Here is a 20994-nt window from a genome sequence, read left to right as displayed (position 1 = left end):
TATGTACAAGAATATAACTACTATAATACTGCTCCTATGTACAAGAATATAACTACTATAATACTGCTCCTATGTACAAGAATATAACTACTATAATATTGCTCCTATGTACAAGAATATGACTACTATAATACTACTCCTATGTACAAGAATATAACTACTATAATACTGCTCCTATGTACAAGAATATAACTACTATAATACTGCTCCTATGTACAAGAATATAACTACTATAATACTGCCCCTATGTACAAGAATATAACTACTATAATACTGCCTCCTATGTATAAGAATATAACTACTATAATACTGCTCCTATGTATAAGAATATAACTACTATAATACTGCTCCTATGTACAAGAATATAACTACTATAATACTGCTCCTATGTACAAGAATATAACTACTATAATACTGCCTCCTATATACAAGAATATCAATACAATAATACTGCCTCCTATGTACAAGAATATAACTACTATAATACTGCTGCTATGTACAAGAATATAACTACTATAATACTGCTCCTATGTACAAGAATATAACTACAATAAAACTGCTCCTATGTACAAGAATATAACTACTATAATACTGCTCCTATGTACAAGTATATAACTACTATAATACTGCTCCTATGTACAAGAATATAACTACTATAATACTGCTCCTATGTACAAGAATATAACTACTATAATACTGCTCCTATGTACAAGAATATAACTACTATAATACTGCCTCCTATGTACAAGAATATAACTACTATAATACTGCCTCCTATGTACAAGAATATAACTACTATAATACTGCCTCTTATGTACAAGAATATAACTACTATAATACTGCTCCTATGTACAAGAATATAACTACTATAATACTGCTCCCATGTACAAGAATATAACTACTATAATACTGCCTCCTATATACAAGAATATAACTACTATAATACTGCTCCTATGTACAAGAATATAACTACTATAATACTGCTCCTATGTACAAGAATATAACTACTATAATACTGCTCCTATGTACAATAATATAACTACTATAATACTGCCTCCTATGTACAAGAATATAACTACTATAATACTGCTCCTATGTGCAAGAATATAACTACTATAATACTGCTCCTATTTATGTACATGAATATAACTACTATAATACTGCTCCTATGTACATGAATATAGCTACTATATTACTGCTCCTATATAAAGAATATATCTACTATAATACTGCTGTAGACAAGCATTTCACTATTATAATACATAAGTTATGTTTGTGCAAATGGAGTCTTCAGCTTTTCAGCTTAGTTTGGTCTAACATACTCTACTAGAGTCTGCTCTAACAGTGTAATCTTCCAGATAAAATAAAGCTTCTGTCCAATATTATTTTTCACATTGGGAAGGTTATAGTTTAATTAATACTCTAGTTTGTTTTTATTATGTTCTCAAAGTCTTCTGTAGCCATAGAAGGATCTGAGGTCAGGGAGACCTGAACGTTGATTCGTACATTTCTAATCTTGGAGGTTTAGGCTAGTTTCACATCTGTGGCACATCTCTCCAGTAGGCAGTTCCAGAAGTGGACAGCCTGCCAGAGATCTCTAGATCCAGTGTTGTTGGATAGTCCCGCCTGCCCACTGGATCCCATTAAAGAGATCCAGCAGCTCCCTAGCAAATATGCTGGGATTCAGCTGGAGAAATGCTGCTTCATGCAACAGTATACCAGGTGCCGGATCAGCCTTCAAGAAAGCCGTGCTGCACATGTGAATGTTGCCTTAGTGTATTAACTTATTTATCTTCAACCTCAATGGTATATTTTTATGATTATCTTTATCCATCATAGTGTTGAGCGCGAATATTCGAATTGCAAATTTTTTTCTCGAATATCGCAATTTCGAGATTTCGCGAATATTTAGAATATCGTTCTATATATTCGCGAAATCGAATATTCGTTTTTTTTTTTATTATATTTTTTTCTTTCCCACTTCCCTAAAATTGTTCTTACCTGTCCTTTGGATTCCTGGCTTCCTGGCTGCTCCAGTCAGTGGCGTTTTCAACTTACTGCTATATTCCATATTAGCTAAATTACAATCTAATCTATATGTGTATTTTACGAAATTTCGCAATAGTCGCAATTGCGATGCGAGTAATATAACACTGCTATATTCCATATTAGGCTAGAATATGGAGTATAGCAGTGCTAAGTTGAAATCTTCATGCGAATATTTCGTGTTATATTAGTCGCATCGCAATTTCGACTTTTTCAAATGTTCTTAATATTGCTCTAACTTCGTCTTTTAGAAATTTCGTAATATTGCTCTAACTTCGTCTCTTAGAATATTACGAATATTCTAAAAGACGAAGTTAGAGCAATATTAAGAAATTTCGTAAAATACACATATAGATTGTAATTTAGCTAATATAGTGCTATAATCCCTTTTTTTTCCTGTAATTTTTTTTTGCCTCTTCTGAACCTAAGTTTTGTAAAATATGTACACTATTAAAAATTATTACTATAGCAGTATATTAGCTTAAATACAATCTATGTGTATTTTACGAAATTTCGTAATATTGCTCTAACTTCGTCTTTTAGAATATTACGAATATTCTAAAAGACGAAGTTAGAGCAATATTAAGAACATTTGCAAAAGTCGAAATTGCGATGCGAGTAATATAACACGAAATAGTCGCATGAAGATTTCAACTTAGCACAGCTATATTCCATATTCTAGCCTAATATGGAATATAGCAGTGCTAATTTAGCACAGCTATATTCCATATTAGGCTAGAATATGGAATATAGCAGTGCTAAGTTTAAATCTTCATGCGACTATTTCGTGTTCTATTACTCGCATCGCAATTTCGACTTTTGCAAATGTTCTTAATATTGCTCTAACTTCGTCTTTTAGAATATTCGTAATATTCTAAGAGACGAAGTTAGAGCAATATTACGAAATTTCGTAAAATACACATATTAGCCTAGCCATAGTCATTAGCATAGGAACGTTGCCTTATACTATCAAGATAAATTTTCGCAATATGCGAAAAAATAATTTCGCGATAATTGGAATAATTGCGAATATTCGATTTAGACGAATATAACACGAATATTCATGCGAATATTCGCGAAATATCGCGAAATCGAATATGGCACCTCCCGCTCATCACTAATCCATCATTATTTTGTCCATTTTCTTCTTGTTTTACCTTCAACCCTTCCACCAGACTCATCTTTTCATGGAAGGTTCAGGCTTGGATTGGTTACATATACTGTATGATTCTTTTCCTTCAGTTTGATGAAGGTCTACTCCAAAGAAATCATATAATCTTCAGATTCTACCTTTTACAAAGTTTTTGCTTGTCTTGTACAAGTCTTTTCAAGCTGTGTCATTATGGAGGACCTATCAAGGTGACTTCAGGGCTGGAAGACCAAGTCGTTTTTAGTATTTGTGGATGGTTTGGCTTTTGTTCTACAAAAGTATTTTCAAACAATGTTGTTATGGAGGACTTTCAGTTTATCAAGGTGACCTCAGTGCTAGAAGACCACGTCATTTCAGTATTAGTGGAAGGTTCAGCTTTGTTTAGTCAAGGATTATCTAGTTTGTTTTTCTGAAGGTCCATAAAACTTTACACTACCCAAATCATATTATATCCAGAATATGATAAATCTTCCTCCTGGTCATTTTTTGGTACCAGGGGAAGGTTTGGCTTAATTTGGTCAAGAAAACTCTAGTGTTTCGTACAAAGGTCTTCTTTAACCATATCCTTATAGAGAGCTTGAGGTCAATAAAACTGATCTCGGTGACAATTCCTTATATCTCATGATCTGTTATCATGTTCTTAGTTTAAGATTGAAATTTTGTTCTCCAACACCTGATTGGTTGGTTTTTACATTGCATATCTTAGGTTTAGTCTTTTAACATATCGATCTTCATCTTATGTCTACTTTTTATCTTGAGATGTTTTTGAAATGGACTTGTTTTTGGACTTCATATGCGTATTGTTCCCGGTATAAATACATAGAACCACTAAATAATGGTAGGACATTTAATTATGTTTACAGTATTGAACGGAATAGAAAGCAGACGGGTTGGGTGAAGAGGAAACAGTGAAATCGTCAATAATACTTGTGACACGCCACAACTTATTTTATTTACTCTTAAGAAAAGTTTTTGATAGACTTTATTTATTATGTCGGCGCAGAAGATTGGATTTATATAAATGCTCTAATCATCGCCTGCAAACAGAACGGTCCTGTTTCCTTAGAGTGGTAAATAAGCACCGTTTTGTCGCCCAATACTACTGTATGTTTTGTATAAATATGGATGTTTGAGAGAAAAATTCCTATATCTATAAGGTTTTTAGTTTTGAAGGATTAACTCTTTGTTTTTGTTACACAGAAGAAGACGAGGATGACGAAATGGGGGAACTTAAAAGAGACCACGACCAAGAGGAAAACCAAGAGGAGAAGCAAGATATGAAAGAAGGTAAACAGTTACTGTGATTGCTTCCATTTCTGCTTTAATAGCTAATTAAAAACATCAGAAGGATCCCACCATAATTAAATCAACCATTAAGTCTTAGGTATGGGAGGAAAATTTAATGCAAGATGACATGAGTGACATTATGTAGAATTTAGTTCCCAGATAATCAGGTAAACTGATTTCCATTGGACACTGTCGAGATGTCACTACGTGTTGCTGCTGTCAGTAGAGGAGGTAAGGCGTGGCGAACCCTGAAGGGAAATAAGTCCAGAGAATTAGGGTCTGCAGTAAACCAGGGCACATCTTTACTGGAGGAACTCAAGTTCAAAACAATACAGAAAATGCACTGAGCTGGCTTCTCCAGTCTTCTCCCGGCAGAAGATGGTTCTGTGCTAAGGAAAGGTCTGAGCTAGCTGTCCCTCTCTCAGAAGACTAGTAACCTGGCCAAAGAGCAGGTGGCCCTGTGGTCTGTGGCTGAGTATCCCCATCTCATCATCTTCTTCTGGTCACTCATGTGTCTGGCACAGTCTGGCAAAGTTTCTTCTACTAAACACTGGTCCCTATCTACAGACAACCAGGGGCTCTCCTTTTATACAGTTTCTAACAGAAATTTGGGTTGGGCAATAAATCGGTATTAACGATATACCGCGGTATTAAGAAATATCGTAATAAGCCACTCACCACGTCAAGGTTGCCTCTATGAGTGGTCCCTAACACTAGTTCCTACCTGTTATGGGCCATGATAGCCACACAAAGTCCAGGGAGCGCAGGTACAGCATGCACGCCAGGCACACTCTGCTTTTAACCCCGTCCGGTGCCGTGACAGCTTTCATCGGATCCAGGGATGCAAGTACCAACATTCATGCTGAGCCCACTATATACTTCTCCTGGAGCCAAATGGCTACTGGTAGGCGCTGTAAAAGCAGACTCAGTTTTATACTGACTTTAAAACCAGCCTCCAGGGCAGACTAACTGGTAAGGTGTGCATGACTGCATGGAGATCGCCACGCCTCCAATATATACTACAAAGAAAAAATGTGGGGGGTTCAGTCAGCACATCCCTGGATCCGATGAAAGCTGTCACGGCACCGGACGGGGTTAAAAGCAGAGTGTGCCTGGCGTGCATGCTGTACCTGCGCTCCCTGGACTTTGTGTGGCTATCATGGCCCATAACAGGTAGGAACTAGTGTTAGGGACCACTCATAGAGGCGACCTTGACGTGGTGAGTGGCTTATTACGCTTTGGCCAAAATGTACACTAATGCCTCATTCAACATCCAGCATAGAGGCAGGGCAGAGTGCTGGTTGCAGAGTGCTATTGCATTTGTGTTTTTGCGTTTGTATCTGTATTTCGCCATAGCGATGTGCACCTGCATACAGGGTTGTGCTGACTGAACCCCCCACATTAAGAAATATCGCCATTTCTTAATTACCGTGGTATTTTAGTGACGTCATAGGAGCAGACACACGTCACATCGCCTCTAAAACGTCCGGTGCACATTACAACCGGCACAGTGGAGAAGGAGCGAGTCCCTCCCCACTGTGATCCGGCTGCCGCTGCGCCACCAATGTGAAGGTAATAGTGAGGAGGAGGGGAGGAGCTGTGGCTGCTGTGCCACCAATGAGAATTACCCTCAATACAAATATAGACTGCGGGTGCTGGCCGTATCACATACCCGGCACCCGGTCTCAATGACAGGAAGCGGCAATCCCGCGAACCGAGGCAATTTACCCCTCAAATGCTGCACCTGAGGGGTATATTAGCATGGTTCGGTGGGATCCCTGTCATTGAGGCCGAGTGCCGGCTGTGTGATATGAATGGCACCCGCAGTCTATATTTGTATTATGGGGTTAATTATATTCATTGGTGGCGCAGTGCGCCCCCCCATACCCCAGTATTATAAATTATAATCATTGGTGGCGCAGTGCACCCAAGCCCCCCAGTATTATGATCATTGGTAGCAGTGGCCACAGGGTCCCCTCCCCTCTTCATTGGTGGTGCAGTGGTAGCTTATGATCGGTGCCCCAGCAGTGAAATCTCAGGGCTCCGATTGGTTAGAAATTAGCTCAGTCAGTGAAAAAAGGCAATAAGACATTCTTCAGATACATAAATAAAAAAAGGAAACTAAAAAAAAGAATTACCAAATTAAAAACAAAAGAAGGAAGGTATATGAAAGAAGATAAAGAACTAGCTTACTGCCTGAATGAATACTTCTGTTCAGTTTTTACAAAGGAAAATGAAGGAAAAGGACCTCAGTTAGGAAAGAAGACTAATGAATCTTTTGATGCATGTGTCTTTACAGAGGAAGAGGTTCTAAGTCAGCTGTCTAAAATTAATCCAAATAAGTCACAGGGGCCTGATGGGATACTGTCACTACCAGAGCTTTGGGACGTTCTCACAGCTCTGTTTCTCCACCCCTGTGATGATGTCACTACTAGAGCTGGGAGGAGTTCTCACTACTCTGTTTACTTTTGGTTTCTTTCACCACAGCTGTCCTTCATGTGTTTGATTTTCCTCTCTTTATATCACCCCTCCTCCTATGATAGGATGTGGATTATAGTTCTCACTTCAGTTGTAGCTCTGGCTTTAGTTTCTTCACTTGTAGCTATCAGTTCACTGGACCTGTGTTCTGCTGCAGCTAGCACTCCGGATATTGCCAGCCTGTCCTTGGATCCATCTTCTCTGCGGCTGCAACACCGTCAGCTAAGTGTGCAGACATTGTTGTGTTCCTGTTTATTTTCTGACTGGATCTGAGGTGGCCACGGTTCCCTCCATATACTGAGTAGGGCACTGGTGGCCGTGCCCCTTCCACTATTGTAGGGGTTACAGTGGTCATTAGTCTTAGGCACGTGGGCATGCCTCTTTCCGCCATTTGGATCCGGGCATGTGCTTTAGCAGAATAGGGAGAGCGTTGAGGGTCGGACAGGGGTCACCCGTTATCCTCCCTAGTTCTGGGTCCAGTCAGTAGCTCTGTACTGTGTATTACTATTGTTGCCCACATACAGCCGTGACATTATAATCCACCAAAACCGTCCTTTTTTGACATGGATCCGCTTTCTGGCCTGGTTGACCGCATGCAGGGTCTTTCTTTGGAAGTAGCGGATCTCCGTCAAACTATGACTCAGCTTCAAGCATTGGGCCCTGCTCCGGCTCATGGAGTCTGTTGCGAGCCAAAGGTCTCACTTCCGGAGACGTTCTCCGGGGGCAGTGAGAATTTTGTTCGTTTCAGAGAGGCATGCAAACTCCATTTTTGCTTGTGTCCTCACTCTTCTGGTAATCAAGAGCAGAGGGTGAGGATTGTCATCTCCCTGCTCAGGGGTAATGCTCAGACTTGGGCTTTTTCGCTGCCATCAGGGGATCCCTCCCTTCGATCCGTGGAGGGATTTTTTGTGGCCCTGGGGCAGATTTATGATGACCCGGATCGTGTTGCTCTGGCCGAATCTAACCTACGTGTTTTATGCCAGAACAAACGGTCTGCGGAGCTTTATTGTTCTGAATTTCGGAGATGGGCAGCTGATTCGGGTTGGAATGATGCTGCACTCCGGAGTCAGTTCTGTCATGGTCTCTCGGAGAGATTAAAAGATGCGTTTGCTTTCCATGAGAGACCAACGTCCTTAGAGTCTGCCATGTCATTGGCGGTACGCCTTGACAGGCGTCTAAGAGAAAGAAACGAGACCTCTCTGTCCAGCCATTGTCAGTCTAGGGGAAGTGGTGCGGACTCATTCAGTGTGCAGGGGCCTCATCCTGTCTCGCTCCCCTCTGAGGAGGAACCCATGCAGCTAGCTCGACTTGCCCCTGATAAAAGAGGATTTAGTCCTCAGAGTATGGTCTGTTTTTGTTGTGGGGGCATAGGTCATTTGGCAAATGTTTGTCCATCTAGGAGATTCTTGAACCGTACTAAGAGCGATAATAAGAGAAAAATCTCAAAAGGTAAATCATCAAGTTCTGCTTCATCTGCTACTTTGGGCAAAGTTGATGTAGGATTTGATGCTTTTCCTCTGACCTGCAGTTCCCGTTTTCTCCTGTCTGCCAGGGTGGCGCTAGAGAGCAAAGTCATTTCTTGTGAGATTTTTGTCGATAGTGGAGCGGCCGTCAATCTTATTGACACTCAATTTGTAGCCATGCATGGTTTTCAGGTTTGCACATTAGATAAAGATATACCTGTTTTTGCTATTGACTCTGCTCCACTCTCACAGAGATCTCTGAAAGGCATTGTTCACAATATCCGGCTAGCTGTAGGTGACACTCATGTGGAGGATATATCTTGTTTTGTCCTTAACGGATTGCCGTCTCCTCTAGTTTTGGGGTTACCCTGGCTCACTAGACATAACCCCACTATTGATTGGCAAGGAAGGCAAATAAATGAGTGGAGTGACTTTTGTAGAGAGAATTGTCTCACAGCGACTTTTGCAGAGGTGTCTACTAAAACGGTGCCATCATTTCTCTCTGATTTCTCGGACGTGTTTTCCGAGAGCGGTGTTCAGGAGCTACCTCCTCACCGGGAGTTTGACTGTCCCATTAACCTCATTCCCGGCGCCAAGCTGCCAAAAGCACGCCTCTACAATCTCTCACAACCGGAAAGAATCGCTATGCGAACTTACATCTCCGAGAGTCTCGAAAAGGGGCATATTCGTCCCTCAAAGTCACCTGTGGCCGCGGGTTTTTTTTTTGTTAAAAAGAAAGATGGCTCTCTGAGACCTTGCCTAGATTTTAGGGAGCTGAACCGTATCACGATTCGCGATCCCTATCCCCTTCCTCTGATCCCGGACCTCTTCAATCAAATTGTTGGGGCCAAGGTGTTTTCCAAATTGGATTTGAGAGGCGCGTACAACCTGGTCAGGGTCAGAGAGGGGGATGAATGGAAAACGGCCTTTAATACCCCTGACGGGCATTTCGAGAATCTCGTTATGCCTTTCGGCCTGATGAATGCTCCGGCCGTCTTTCAGCATTTTGTTAATAGTATTTTCTATCATTTAATGGGGAAATTTGTATTGGTGTATCTTGATGATATTTTGATTTTTTCCCCTGATGTTCAGACCCATCAGGATCATCTTTTTCAGGTTCTGCAGATTCTGCGGGAAAATAAATTGTACGCCAAGCTGGAGAAATGTCTTTTTATGGTATCGGAGATTCAATTTCTGGGTTTTCTCCTCTCTGCTTCTGGTTTTCGCATGGATCCCGAGAAGGTCCGTGCTGTACTTGAGTGGGAGCTTCCTGAGAATCAGAAGGCATTGATGCGCTTTCTGGGTTTTGCGAACTATTACAGAAAGTTCATTTTGAATTATTCCTCTGTTGTCAAACCCCTCACTGACATGACAAAAAAGGGGGCGGATTTTTCCTCTTGGTCGGAGGAGGCGCTTGCAGCCTTTTCTAAGATTAAAGAGAATTTTGCGTCTGCTCCCGTCTTGGTGCATCCCGATGTTTCCTTACCTTTTATTGTTGAGGTGGATGCTTCCGAGGTGGGTGTGGGTGCGGTTTTGTCCCAGGGCCCTTCCCCTGCCAAGTGGCGACCCTGTGCCTTTTTCTCTAAAAAACTCTCCCCGGCAGAGAGAAACTATGATGTGGGCGATAGGGAGTTGTTGGCCATCAAGTTGGCTTTCGAGGAATGGCGCCATTGGTTGGAGGGGGCCAGGCACCCTATCACCGTTTTTACCGACCATAAGAATCTGGCATACTTGGAGTCGGCCAGGCGTATGAATCCGAGACAGGCCAGATGGTCTCTGTTCTTCTCCAGATTCAATTTTGTTGTTACATTCCGACCTGGGATAAAAAATGTGAAGGCTGATGCTCTCTCTCGCTGTTTTCCGGGAGGAGGAAACTCCGAGGACCCGGGTCCCATTTTGGCGGAGGGGGTAGTTGTTTCTGCTCTATATTCCGATTTGGAGGCCGAGGTCCAGGCTGCCCAGACTGAGACACCTGCCCGTTGTCCTTCTGGGAAGTTGTTCGTGCCTCCTGAGCTACGTCACAAACTCTTTAAGGAGCATCATGATACGGTTCTTGCTGGTCACCCCGGGAGTAGAGCCACGGTGGATCTCATTGCTCGGAGATTTTGGTGGCCGGCTCTTCGTAAGTCGGTGGAGGGTTTTGTGGCTGCTTGTGAGACGTGCGCTCGCGCTAAGGTCCCTCGTTCACGGCCTTCAGGTTCCCTTCTCCCGTTACCCATTCCTTCCCGTCCTTGGACACACCTGTCCATGGACTTTATCACGGATCTTCCTCGTTCCTCGGGGAAGTCGGTGATCCTGGTGGTGGTGGACCGTTTTAGCAAGATGGCTCATTTCGTACCTTTCCCTGGTTTACCTAATGCTAAAACGTTGGCGCAAGCTTTTGTCGACCATATTGTTAAATTGCACGGCATTCCCTCTGATATTGTTTCCGATAGAGGCACGCAGTTTGTGTCCAGGTTCTGGAAGGCTTTCTGTTCTCGCCTGGGGGTTCGGCTGTCCTTCTCTTCTGCTTTTCATCCGCAGTCGAATGGTCAGACTGAGCGCCTCAATCAGAATCTGGAGACATATTTGCGCTGTTTTGTTTCAGAGAACCAGGAGGATTGGTGTTCATTTCTCCCTCTTGCTGAGTTTGCTCTGAACAACCGTCGTCAGGAATCTTCTGATAAGTCACCATTCTTTGGTGCATATGGGTTCCATCCACAGTTTGGGACATTCTCGGGAGGGGCTCTTTCTGGTTTACCTGAGGAGGAGAGATTTTCCTCGTCTTTGTCTACCATTTGGCAAAAGATTCAGGGTAATCTTAAAAAGATGAGTGAGAGGTATAAGCGTGTGGCTGATAAGAGACGTGTGCCTGGTCCGGACCTGAATGTGGGTGATCTGGTGTGGTTGTCTACTAGAAACATTAAGTTGAAGGTTCCCTCCTGGAAATTGGGTCCCAAGTTTATTGGGCCTTATAAAATCTTGTCAGTCATCAATCCTGTTGCCTTCCGTCTTGATCTTCCACGGGTTTGGAAGATACATAATGTATTCCACAGATCTCTCTTAAAACCATATGTCCAGCCCACGGTACCCTCCTCTTTGCCTCCTCCTCCGATTTTGGTTGATGGCAATCTGGAGTTTGAGGTTTCCAGAATTGTGGACTCTCGCATGGTCCGCGGTTCTCTTCAGTACCTCGTTCATTGGAAGGGTTATGGTCCTGAGGAGAGGATGTGGGTTCCGGTGTCGGACATTAAAGCCACTCGCCTCATCAGGGCATTTCATAGGGCTCATCCTGAGAAGGTGGGTCCTGGGTGTCCGGAGTCCACCCGTAGAGGGGGGGGTACTGTCACTACCAGAGCTTTGGGACGTTCTCACAGCTCTGTTTCTCCACCCCTGTGATGATGTCACTACTAGAGCTGGGAGGAGTTCTCACTACTCTGTTTACTTTTGGTTTCTTTCACCACAGCTGTCCTTCATGTGTTTGATTTTCCTCTCTTTATATCACCCCTCCTCCTATGATAGGATGTGGATTATAGTTCTCACTTCAGTTGTAGCTCTGGCTTTAGTTTCTTCACTTGTAGCTATCAGTTCACTGGACCTGTGTTCTGCTGCAGCTAGCACTCCGGATATTGCCAGCCTGTCCTTGGATCCATCTTCTCTGCGGCTGCAACACCGTCAGCTAAGTGTGCAGACATTGTTGTGTTCCTGTTTATTTTCTGACTGGATCTGAGGTGGCCACGGTTCCCTCCATATACTGAGTAGGGCACTGGTGGCCGTGCCCCTTCCACTATTGTAGGGGTTACAGTGGTCATTAGTCTTAGGCACGTGGGCATGCCTCTTTCCGCCATTTGGATCCGGGCATGTGCTTTAGCAGAATAGGGAGAGCGTTGAGGGTCGGACAGGGGTCACCCGTTATCCTCCCTAGTTCTGGGTCCAGTCAGTAGCTCTGTACTGTGTATTACTATTGTTGCCCACATACAGCCGTGACAGATACACCCAAAGCTATTAAAAGAGCTCAGCGGTGAAGTAGCAAAACCATTAACAGATTTATTGAACCAATCACTGGCAACAGGAGTCGTACCAGAAGATTGGAAATTAGCAAATGTTGTGCATAGTAAGAAAATATGAGATGGCACTCACCAAGAAGATCCAAACTTTACTTTATTAGAGTAAGAATAACTACTCGAATTTACTAATTTACTCGAATAAAGTAAAGTTTGGATCTTCTTGGTGAGTGCCGTCTCGTATTTTCTTACTGTGTGCGGGACTTTGTGTTTGAGACTGAGCACCACCAAAGTCGTTTGGGCCCATGTGTCACCGCTGAGAGAGAGTGGAAAGTGTGACCCCGGTTCCTGGGGGAAAACTGTAGCAGTGCCGCCCTGTTCATTGGTCTCCCTGTGTTCAATTAGCAAATGTTGTGCCCATTCACAAGAAAGGTTTTAGGGAGTAATCGGGCAACTATAGGCCAGTAAGCCTGACATCAATAGTGGGGAAATTAATGGAAACCATACTTAAGGAGAGGATTGTGGAACATCTAAAATCCCATGGGTTTACTTCAGGGAGAACATGTCAAACTAATCTTATTGATTTTTTTTGATTGGGTGACTAAAATAATAGATGGCGGAGGTGCAGTAGACATCGCTTATCTAGACTTTAGTAAGGCTTTTGATACTGTCCCACATAGAAGGCTTATCAATAAATTGCAGTCTTTGTGCGTGGACTCCCATATTGTTGAATGGATTAGGCAGTGGCTGAGGGACAGTCAGAGGGTTGTAGTCAATGGAATATATTCAGACCAAGGTCTTGTTACCAGTGGGGTACCTCAGGGATCTGTTCTGGGACCCATATTGTTTAATATCTTTATCAGCGAAATTGCAGAAGGCCTCGATAGTAAGGTGTGTTTTTTTGCTGATGACACAAAGATTTGTAACAGGGTTGATGTTCCTGGAGGGATACACCAAATGGAAAAGGATTTAGGAAAACTAGAGGAATGGTCAAAAATCTGGCAACTAAAATTTAATGTTGATAAGTGCAAGATAATGCACCTGGGACGTAAAAACCCAAGAGCAGAATATAAAATCAGTGATACAGTCCTAACCTCAGTATCTGAGGAAAGGGATTTATGATAGAAACTTTTAAATACATAAAGGGAATCGACAAGGTAAAAGAGGAGAGAATATTTAAAAGAAGAAAAACTGCTACAAGAGGACATAGTTTTAAATTAGAGGGGCAAAGGTTTAAAAGTAATATCAGGAAGTATTACTTTACTGAGAGAGTAGTGGATGCATGGAATAGCCTTCCTGCAGAAGTGGCAGCTGCAAATACAGTGGAGGAGTTTAAGCATGCATGGGATAGGCATAAGGCCATCCTTCATATAAGATAAGGGCCGGGGGCTATTCATAGTATTCAGTATATTGGGCAGACTAGATGGGCCAAATGGTTCTTATCTGCCGACACATTCTATGTTTCTATGGTTACCATGGCAGCCAGGACGCTACTGAAGCCATACATGGCTGCGATGGTAATATCCTGCTGCCGTGTGCACAAAGCACAGGGCAGCAGGGACAATGTTAGATCCTATGCACCCTAATAGATCTCTATTAGGATGCATAGGACAAGGGATGAAAAGGTCCCAGGTTCTAGCCCCATAAGGGGGCTAATAGTTATTAAATAAAAAGTTAATCACCCCCTTTCCCAATTTACATAAAAAATATATAAACAATAAAAAAAATTAAGTATCGCCATGTCCGAAAAATTCCAAACTATTAAAATATCTCTTATGTGGTGAACGCCGTAACAGAAAAAAAATGTAAAAAACACACGATTCTCCATTTTTTTTTTGTCTCCTTCTCCCCTAAAAAATAGCATAGGACTGTTCTATTATGGGCCGCAAGTTCCAAAAAATTGCGGAATGCACACTTTTTTTGTAATTTCATTTTTCTTTTGCGTGGTATCGAGTATTGCATTACTTTTTTGTTGGACCGAAATTGAATCAAAATTTTGGTATTGTGACAACCGTAGTCACGGGGGTATAAGTCCTTTAGGTCACAAAGAAATGGCATTTAGTGGCTGTAAACCCCCAGAGCCAGGAGGCCGGTGCTGGATAACAGTCGCTGCACTCTGGGGGCTGCTGCATAGAGAGGCCGGGGCTGAGAAAAGTCGCTGCACTCTAGGGGCTGCTGCACAGAGAGGCCGGGGCTGAGAAAAGTCGCTGCACTCTAGGGGCTGCTGCACAGAGAGGCCGGGGCTGAGAACAGTCACTGCGCTCTGGGGGCTGCGGTAATATGGCTGTAGTCTGTAGGGACTAAGACCCATATGGGAGGCGCCAGTCTTTAGTAAATAACCCCCAATGTTTTATTTGACTGAAAGGCATCTTTATGATGCCAAGGTGCCCTTCCTGACAATGTGCACCTATGATGGGCACACTCTGGACAACCCACTTATCAGTGTTTTCCGCTAGGCTGTCCCATTTTCTGTGGGAGCGGTGAAGATAGCTGATGGTTGCTATCTCCAGCACTCCCATAGAGAATGAATGGAGCACCAGGGGGCACAGCCGCTCCATCAGATTTGGGGGGAACGGTGACCCCGTTCTTGGTGGGCAACTAAGAGATATTACTGCATGGGGGCATGAAGGAGACATTATAATGTATGGGGGCAACAAGGAAAGACGAGTACATGTTTTGAGTGGTTTTTTTTTCTAAATGGCCATTTATCGCGATATATATTGTTATCACGATAAATTTCTTAATATCGTTATCGTGGCAATATTTTTGATGTGAAGAAACACAACCTAAACAGAACAGTGTTGCAATTTCATAGACTTTTATAGAGTTTCAATACAGGTCTATGGGAATGACTAAGCTGTTTTTCCAGATAAAAACAAGTCTTCGGATATAAACAACAGAGCTAAAGCAGGCAGTCAAAAGGTCAGTGTGTCCTTTCTCCCTCCAAAATGTTGCATAGTTCTTTATAGTAACTGTGGAAGATTTCTAACTTCTCAGTGCATAGATGGAAAGGCCGAAAGTTTCTTAATAATAACTGGCTCTGATATACAGATATAGTCTAATAACAGTGGAAATGAACAGGGTACAGGTATATTACAATAAACTTATAACATTCAGTATAAGTGTAAACAACGGCATAAATCATAGTGCAAGTTAACCTTTCCAAGTTCACTAAAGAGTTTGATGGCTTTGCGTAATAGCAATAGGTACAAATGTCCATAGTCCAAAGTACCCTTTCTCCAGGGCACTACTACACCTGTACCTATTTCTGTAATTCCCAGAGAAGTAACAACATTTGATCTCTGAGATCCTTTTCCACAATTCTTGGCTGTTGTACTCAGGTGAAAAATAGGCACTGGTGTCCTAAATTTGTCTGTTGTTTGATTCCCTGGATAATGTCTTGTACATGTGATACCTGGATACAAGGGAATATGTTGGACATATGGTTGATAGGTGCAAGGACAGTAGATAGTCAATGTAAAAATGTGCCAATGAGAGTATTACGATGAGCTGGGGATATAGTCAAATAAACTAGAGGTCTGGGAATAGAGGTTAGGCATAGGGAATCGGGTAGTGTGGAACAGACAGGACTGAAAGTGAAAACACCAGGGGGTCAGGTAAGGATTAGGCAGGAACTGGGTATCGGGTAGCATGGAGAAGATAGGAGCCTAAGCAGGCAAGCCACAGGTCAGGTAATGGGGCTCCGGTAGGACTTGGTATTGGATGCCATGGAGCAGATAGGAGCCTAATTGAGCAAGCCAGGGGTCAGATCATGGTGTTCAAGCAGAACCAGGTTTGTGGTAGTATGGAGCAGGCAGGAGTCTAGTTGAACTAGCCAGAGGTCAGGTACAACTGGGTATGGGGTAGTTCGGACCAGGCAGGAGCATAAGAAAACAAGTCAATGGTTAGGTAACAGAGATCAGGCACAAGGAACTAAATAGAGGTACCAGGAAAATCCAACAATTAGTCAGAAAAATTGGCAAATAGCAGCTCATCTTAAAGAGGTTATTAAAAAATTGATGATTTATCATCTATCAACAGATAGTAAAGATCAGATTGTGGAAAGTATGACATAAGGCCACCCAAGAACAAATGGTCATTGAGTTTCCTGTCTAAATGGAGCAGTAGTGCACATCAGTGGCGTCGCCAGGGGGGGGGGGGCCAGAGGGGGCCACGGCCCCCCCTACATCAAGCTGTGCCCCCCCATGTGCCCCCCCAACTAAAATGTCCCCCATTCATTTTGGTACTAGTTGGTCTGTGCTGAGCTGCTGCGCACTGCGTAGGCACTAGGCAGCCCTACCGGACATCTTCTTCACATCTGATGATCTGATCTGACTGAGTCTCGGACTTGGTGCCATTGCGGTCTCACTCTCTAGTCTCCACCCACCGCCGTCGCACCGCGTCCCCAGCCCCGCCCCCGGCCCCAGGACCTGACCAGTTAAGTCAGACTCAGTGGCCGTGCTGTGCATAAATCGGCACACCGCTAGTCGAGACTAGCTGATTCTGATTCATTCAACTACTGGCAGCAGCTGCTTCAAGGGCTTCTGTCACCCCACTAAAGTCATTTAGTTAAATTCCTTATAATGCGATATATCAATATATAATGCTCTTACTCATTTTGGTTGGGCAGTTTCTTCAAAAAACAGACTTTTATAATATGTAAATGAGATCTCTACCAGCAAGTAGGGCGGCTACTTGCTGGTAGTAGCCGCATCCTCCTATCATAAAGACGCCCCCTCCTCATGTTGATTGACTGGGCCAGTGAACGCGCTCGTCCTCTGGCTGGCCCTGTCTGCGTTCAAAATCTGGCGCCTGCACCGTACCTGTCTTCAGTCGGCGCAGGCGCACTGAGAGGAGGACGCTCGCTCGGCCCCTCCTTCCTCAGTGCGCCTGCGCCGGGTGTAGATGTGACGTCATCGTCACAGGCGTATTGAGGACGGAGCGGCCGAGTGAGCGTCCTCCTCTCAGTGCGCCTGCACCGACTGAAGACAGGTACGGCGCAGGCGCCAGATTTTGAACGCAGACAGGGCCAGCCAGAGGACGAGCGCGTTCACTGGCCCTGTCAATCAACATGAGGAGGGGGCGTCATTATGAAAGGAGGATGCGGCTGCTACCAGCAAGTAGCCGCCCTACTTGCTGGTAGAGAGCTAATTTACATATTATAAAAGTCAATTTTTTGAAGAAACTGCCCGACCAAAATGAGTAAGAGCATTATATATTGATATATCGCATTATAAGGAATTTAAGTTGCCCAAAAAAAATATATGACTTTAGTGGGGTGACAGAAGCCCTATAAGCCAGCCAGGCCCAGACTAGAGACTGTGAGACAGACAGTGTGTGGCGTGGCGTGGCCCTACCCTACCCTACCCTAACCTACCGATACCGAACAGACTGGACTGAGACTGACTGAGCCTGACCTAGTGGTGACGGTGTGTAGCAGGTTAACTTAATAATAATAAGGTACAACTTACAAGTAGTGACTAGTGACTGAGTGGACTGACTAAGTCTCTTTCTATTCTAACTAGAGAGATTAGACTGAGTCTGAGCGGAGAGCTGGCTGGCGGCTGCCCCTGAATCTTCCTGATTTAAAAGTTAAAGGGGTTCTGCACTTTAATTTAACTGATGATCTATACTCTGGATAGATCATCAGCTTCTGATCGGTGGGGGTACCGGGTCAGACACCCAGGACCCCCGCCGATCAGCTGCTTGAGAAGGCACCGGCGCTCAAGTAGCGCCGCAGCCTTCTCACTGTTTACTGCCGGCCTAGTGATGTCACGAGTTACGACTAGTATCAACTAGCGTGGGCGGGGCTATGCTCCATTCAAGTGAACAGAGCTTAGCCGCGCTCAGGCCAGTTGCTACTAGTTGTGATGTCAGTCAGTGGGCCGGCGGTAAACAGTGAGAAAGCCGCGGTGCTGCTCGAGCGCCGGTGCCTTCTCAAACAGCTGATCGGCGGGGGTACCGGGTGTCTGACCCCCGCCGATCAGAAGCTGATGATCTATCCAGAGGATAGATCATCAGTTAAATGAAAGTGCAGAACCCCTTTAAAGTGCAGCCTGGATGATTACAGTGTTTACTACTTTACCGTTTAGAGAAATCATGTTCCAATGTGAGCGGTGGGAGGGTGATCTGTGGTCTGTGGATGTCATGAGTCATTACACTGTTATAGGGGGGAGGGATCTGTGGATGATACTCTTATAGTGTTATAGGGAGGGGGATCGGGGGTCTGTGGATGTCAGGACACTGTTACGGGGGGGGGGGGGGGAATCTGTAGATGACACTGTTATAGGGAGGGGGATCTGTAGATGACACGGTTATGGGGGGGGGGGGTCTGTGCCACTCTGTGGATAACACTGTTAGGCTCCATTCAGACATCCCTAACAGTGGCAATGTGCGGGTCCGCATTTTTTTTCGGGAACGGAATTGCGGACCCGGAAGTGCGGGTCCGCATTTCCGTATACGGCAGCATGTCATGCTGCTCTATAGACATGAATGGGTCCGCAATTCCGTTACGCAATTCCGTTACGCAAATTTCGGATGTGTGAATGGGGCCTTATAGGGAGAGGGATCCCGGTATGACACTGATATGGGGTGGATCTGTGAATGACACATAGCATAAGATGCTATAAATGGTATGTGTCATCCACAGATCCCCCTCCATAAGTGTCATCCACAGATCCCCAGACAGCTAGGACATATTGAAATCTGAGTGAATGGGGTTTTTCTTCCCCATTGCGGTTTTAGGTATTGGGTAAAGTATCGCAGCATTTCTAAGCATACTTGTGTAAATGTATCGTTGTTAAAGCTGCCCCCCCTACTTTTGTCTTGGCCCCCAGTGTGCCCCCTCAAAATTTGAAAGCTAGAGACGCCACTGGTGCACATGTCTTTCCAGACAGCTCTCCATCAGCCCCAAAGAAGTGAGTGGAGCAGTAGACCAACATGCACAGCTCCACTCAAAGCAGGAACAAGGGGACCCAATTCTCTGGGTCGTGTGGAGAGGGAGTCCCAGTTATCAAATTGGTAGGTGATACGTTTTTTAATTGGTGCCTAGTCTTGGGAGAGAAACTAGCAAAGGTGGTTCGAGATCCTGCAGGAAGATTGTTACCAACCATTTCTAGACTTGACACCTTGACTAATTGTTTTTAGGGTATACAAACAATGCAAAGAAACCTGTCCAAAAGGCCACACCTGAGAAATGTAATCCCAATCTAGGCCAACTAGACTATTTTATGTATGTTGGACCTCTATTTTGAGAGATTTTTGAGAAATTTCACCTCAAAGTGGTTTCACTGTTAGGTATCTTCCTGGTTAATTTTTGGTTGAAATCAAGAGTGTTTGTCACATTATGCTAAGAAAGATTATGGTTTTTGATCTGGATGGTAACATAAAAAAACTTGGAAGGCTATGATTTTCCTTGTGTTAAGCTCTGAATTCTGAAGTGAATTAGATGAGACATTTACATCCATATTGTCAAGTGCCGGGGATCCCGTGAAGGACCTCCGAGACGTCAGGCAAGCAGGAACATCAGAACAGAAAATCGAACTGAACTTTATTAAAGAGAACAGTCTCATGACCGGAACAGAGGCACTCAAAGTACACACAAGGAACAAGGGGTGTGAACCCACTGCGCCACTGACTGGCAATACTCTGGAGGGACGTGACTAAGCAACACCTGTTATTCACTAGAGCCTCAGATGCTGAGGATAGGCTTGGGCCAAGGTAGTTGCCAGGGGCTACTCCAGAGCGTAAACTGAGTCAGTGGCAGCTGGTCCAGACAGACCGGGAGATACCTACGAAGATACCAATAGTAGTAGAGTCCACAGACAGACAGGCAGAGACATACCAGCAACAGGTAGGGCAGAGACGGGAGCAGTTACCTGCGCTGCAAGCAAAGAGAGCAAGTGGCCCCAGGCAGAGATGCACACGGAAGGCAAAAGGGCATACACTAACACGGGAATTCCCCCTCCGGGGAAACCAGGAACCCCCTTCCGGAGGAACTGCCAGACTGACATGAACTAAACATCAGAAGCAGAAACAACTGCCAGACAGGACACGGAACAGAACAGAATAAGATGCAGTTAAGCACTGCTAGGCTTACACATACAGTACTGAACAGGTCACAGAAAACGTGACAAACGGCATAAATGCAGAATCAGGTGAAACCACACCGAAGTGCGAACAGAATGACCCCTAGGATCAGCAGCAAGGGGACAACACCCAACAACCAACACATAGACGGAGTACAGACAGAACCGAGCAGAGAACTGACCTACAGACAAAAGCACAAACATTGACCCCCCAGCAACCAGCTCACAGCAAGATAAGATTACCTAATGAGGGCACCTGGGAGGACACACCCCAGGAAACAACACAGGGAGATTAACCCTTTCAGGTCTGGGAGAAACAGAACCCTGCAGTATGGAGCATTGCCCATGGCAACCAGGAACACGGAACCAGAATATAGGAACAGAAATGCAGATACAGTCAAAGGGGTACACACGTACACAGGCAGAGTACACACTAGACATCGCAGCCAGCACGCAGCCCCTAGCAACTAGCCTACACAGAAACCTGCAGCCAGTACGCA

At 44.2% G+C, this 20994-nt stretch overlaps 1 protein-coding gene across 1 annotated transcript in view; it reads left to right on the top strand.

The window, feature by feature from the left end:
- LOC121000660 (cytoplasmic dynein 1 intermediate chain 1) overlaps positions 1–20994 on the top strand; it is a 382322-nt gene that overhangs the window by 180853 nt on the left and 180475 nt on the right. The window contains exon 5 of the mRNA XM_040431238.1: positions 4397–4483. Coding sequence (XP_040287172.1) covers positions 4397–4483 — 87 coding nt within the window. The remainder of the gene's footprint in view (positions 1–4396; positions 4484–20994) is intronic.

Source organism: Bufo bufo, chromosome 5, assembly GCF_905171765.1.
Source record: "Bufo bufo chromosome 5, aBufBuf1.1, whole genome shotgun sequence".
In the NCBI taxonomy this organism is placed as follows: domain Eukaryota; kingdom Metazoa; phylum Chordata; class Amphibia; order Anura; family Bufonidae; genus Bufo; species Bufo bufo.
The sequence above is the reverse complement of the archived record's forward strand: the minus strand, read 5'-3'. Positions and strand labels throughout refer to the sequence as shown.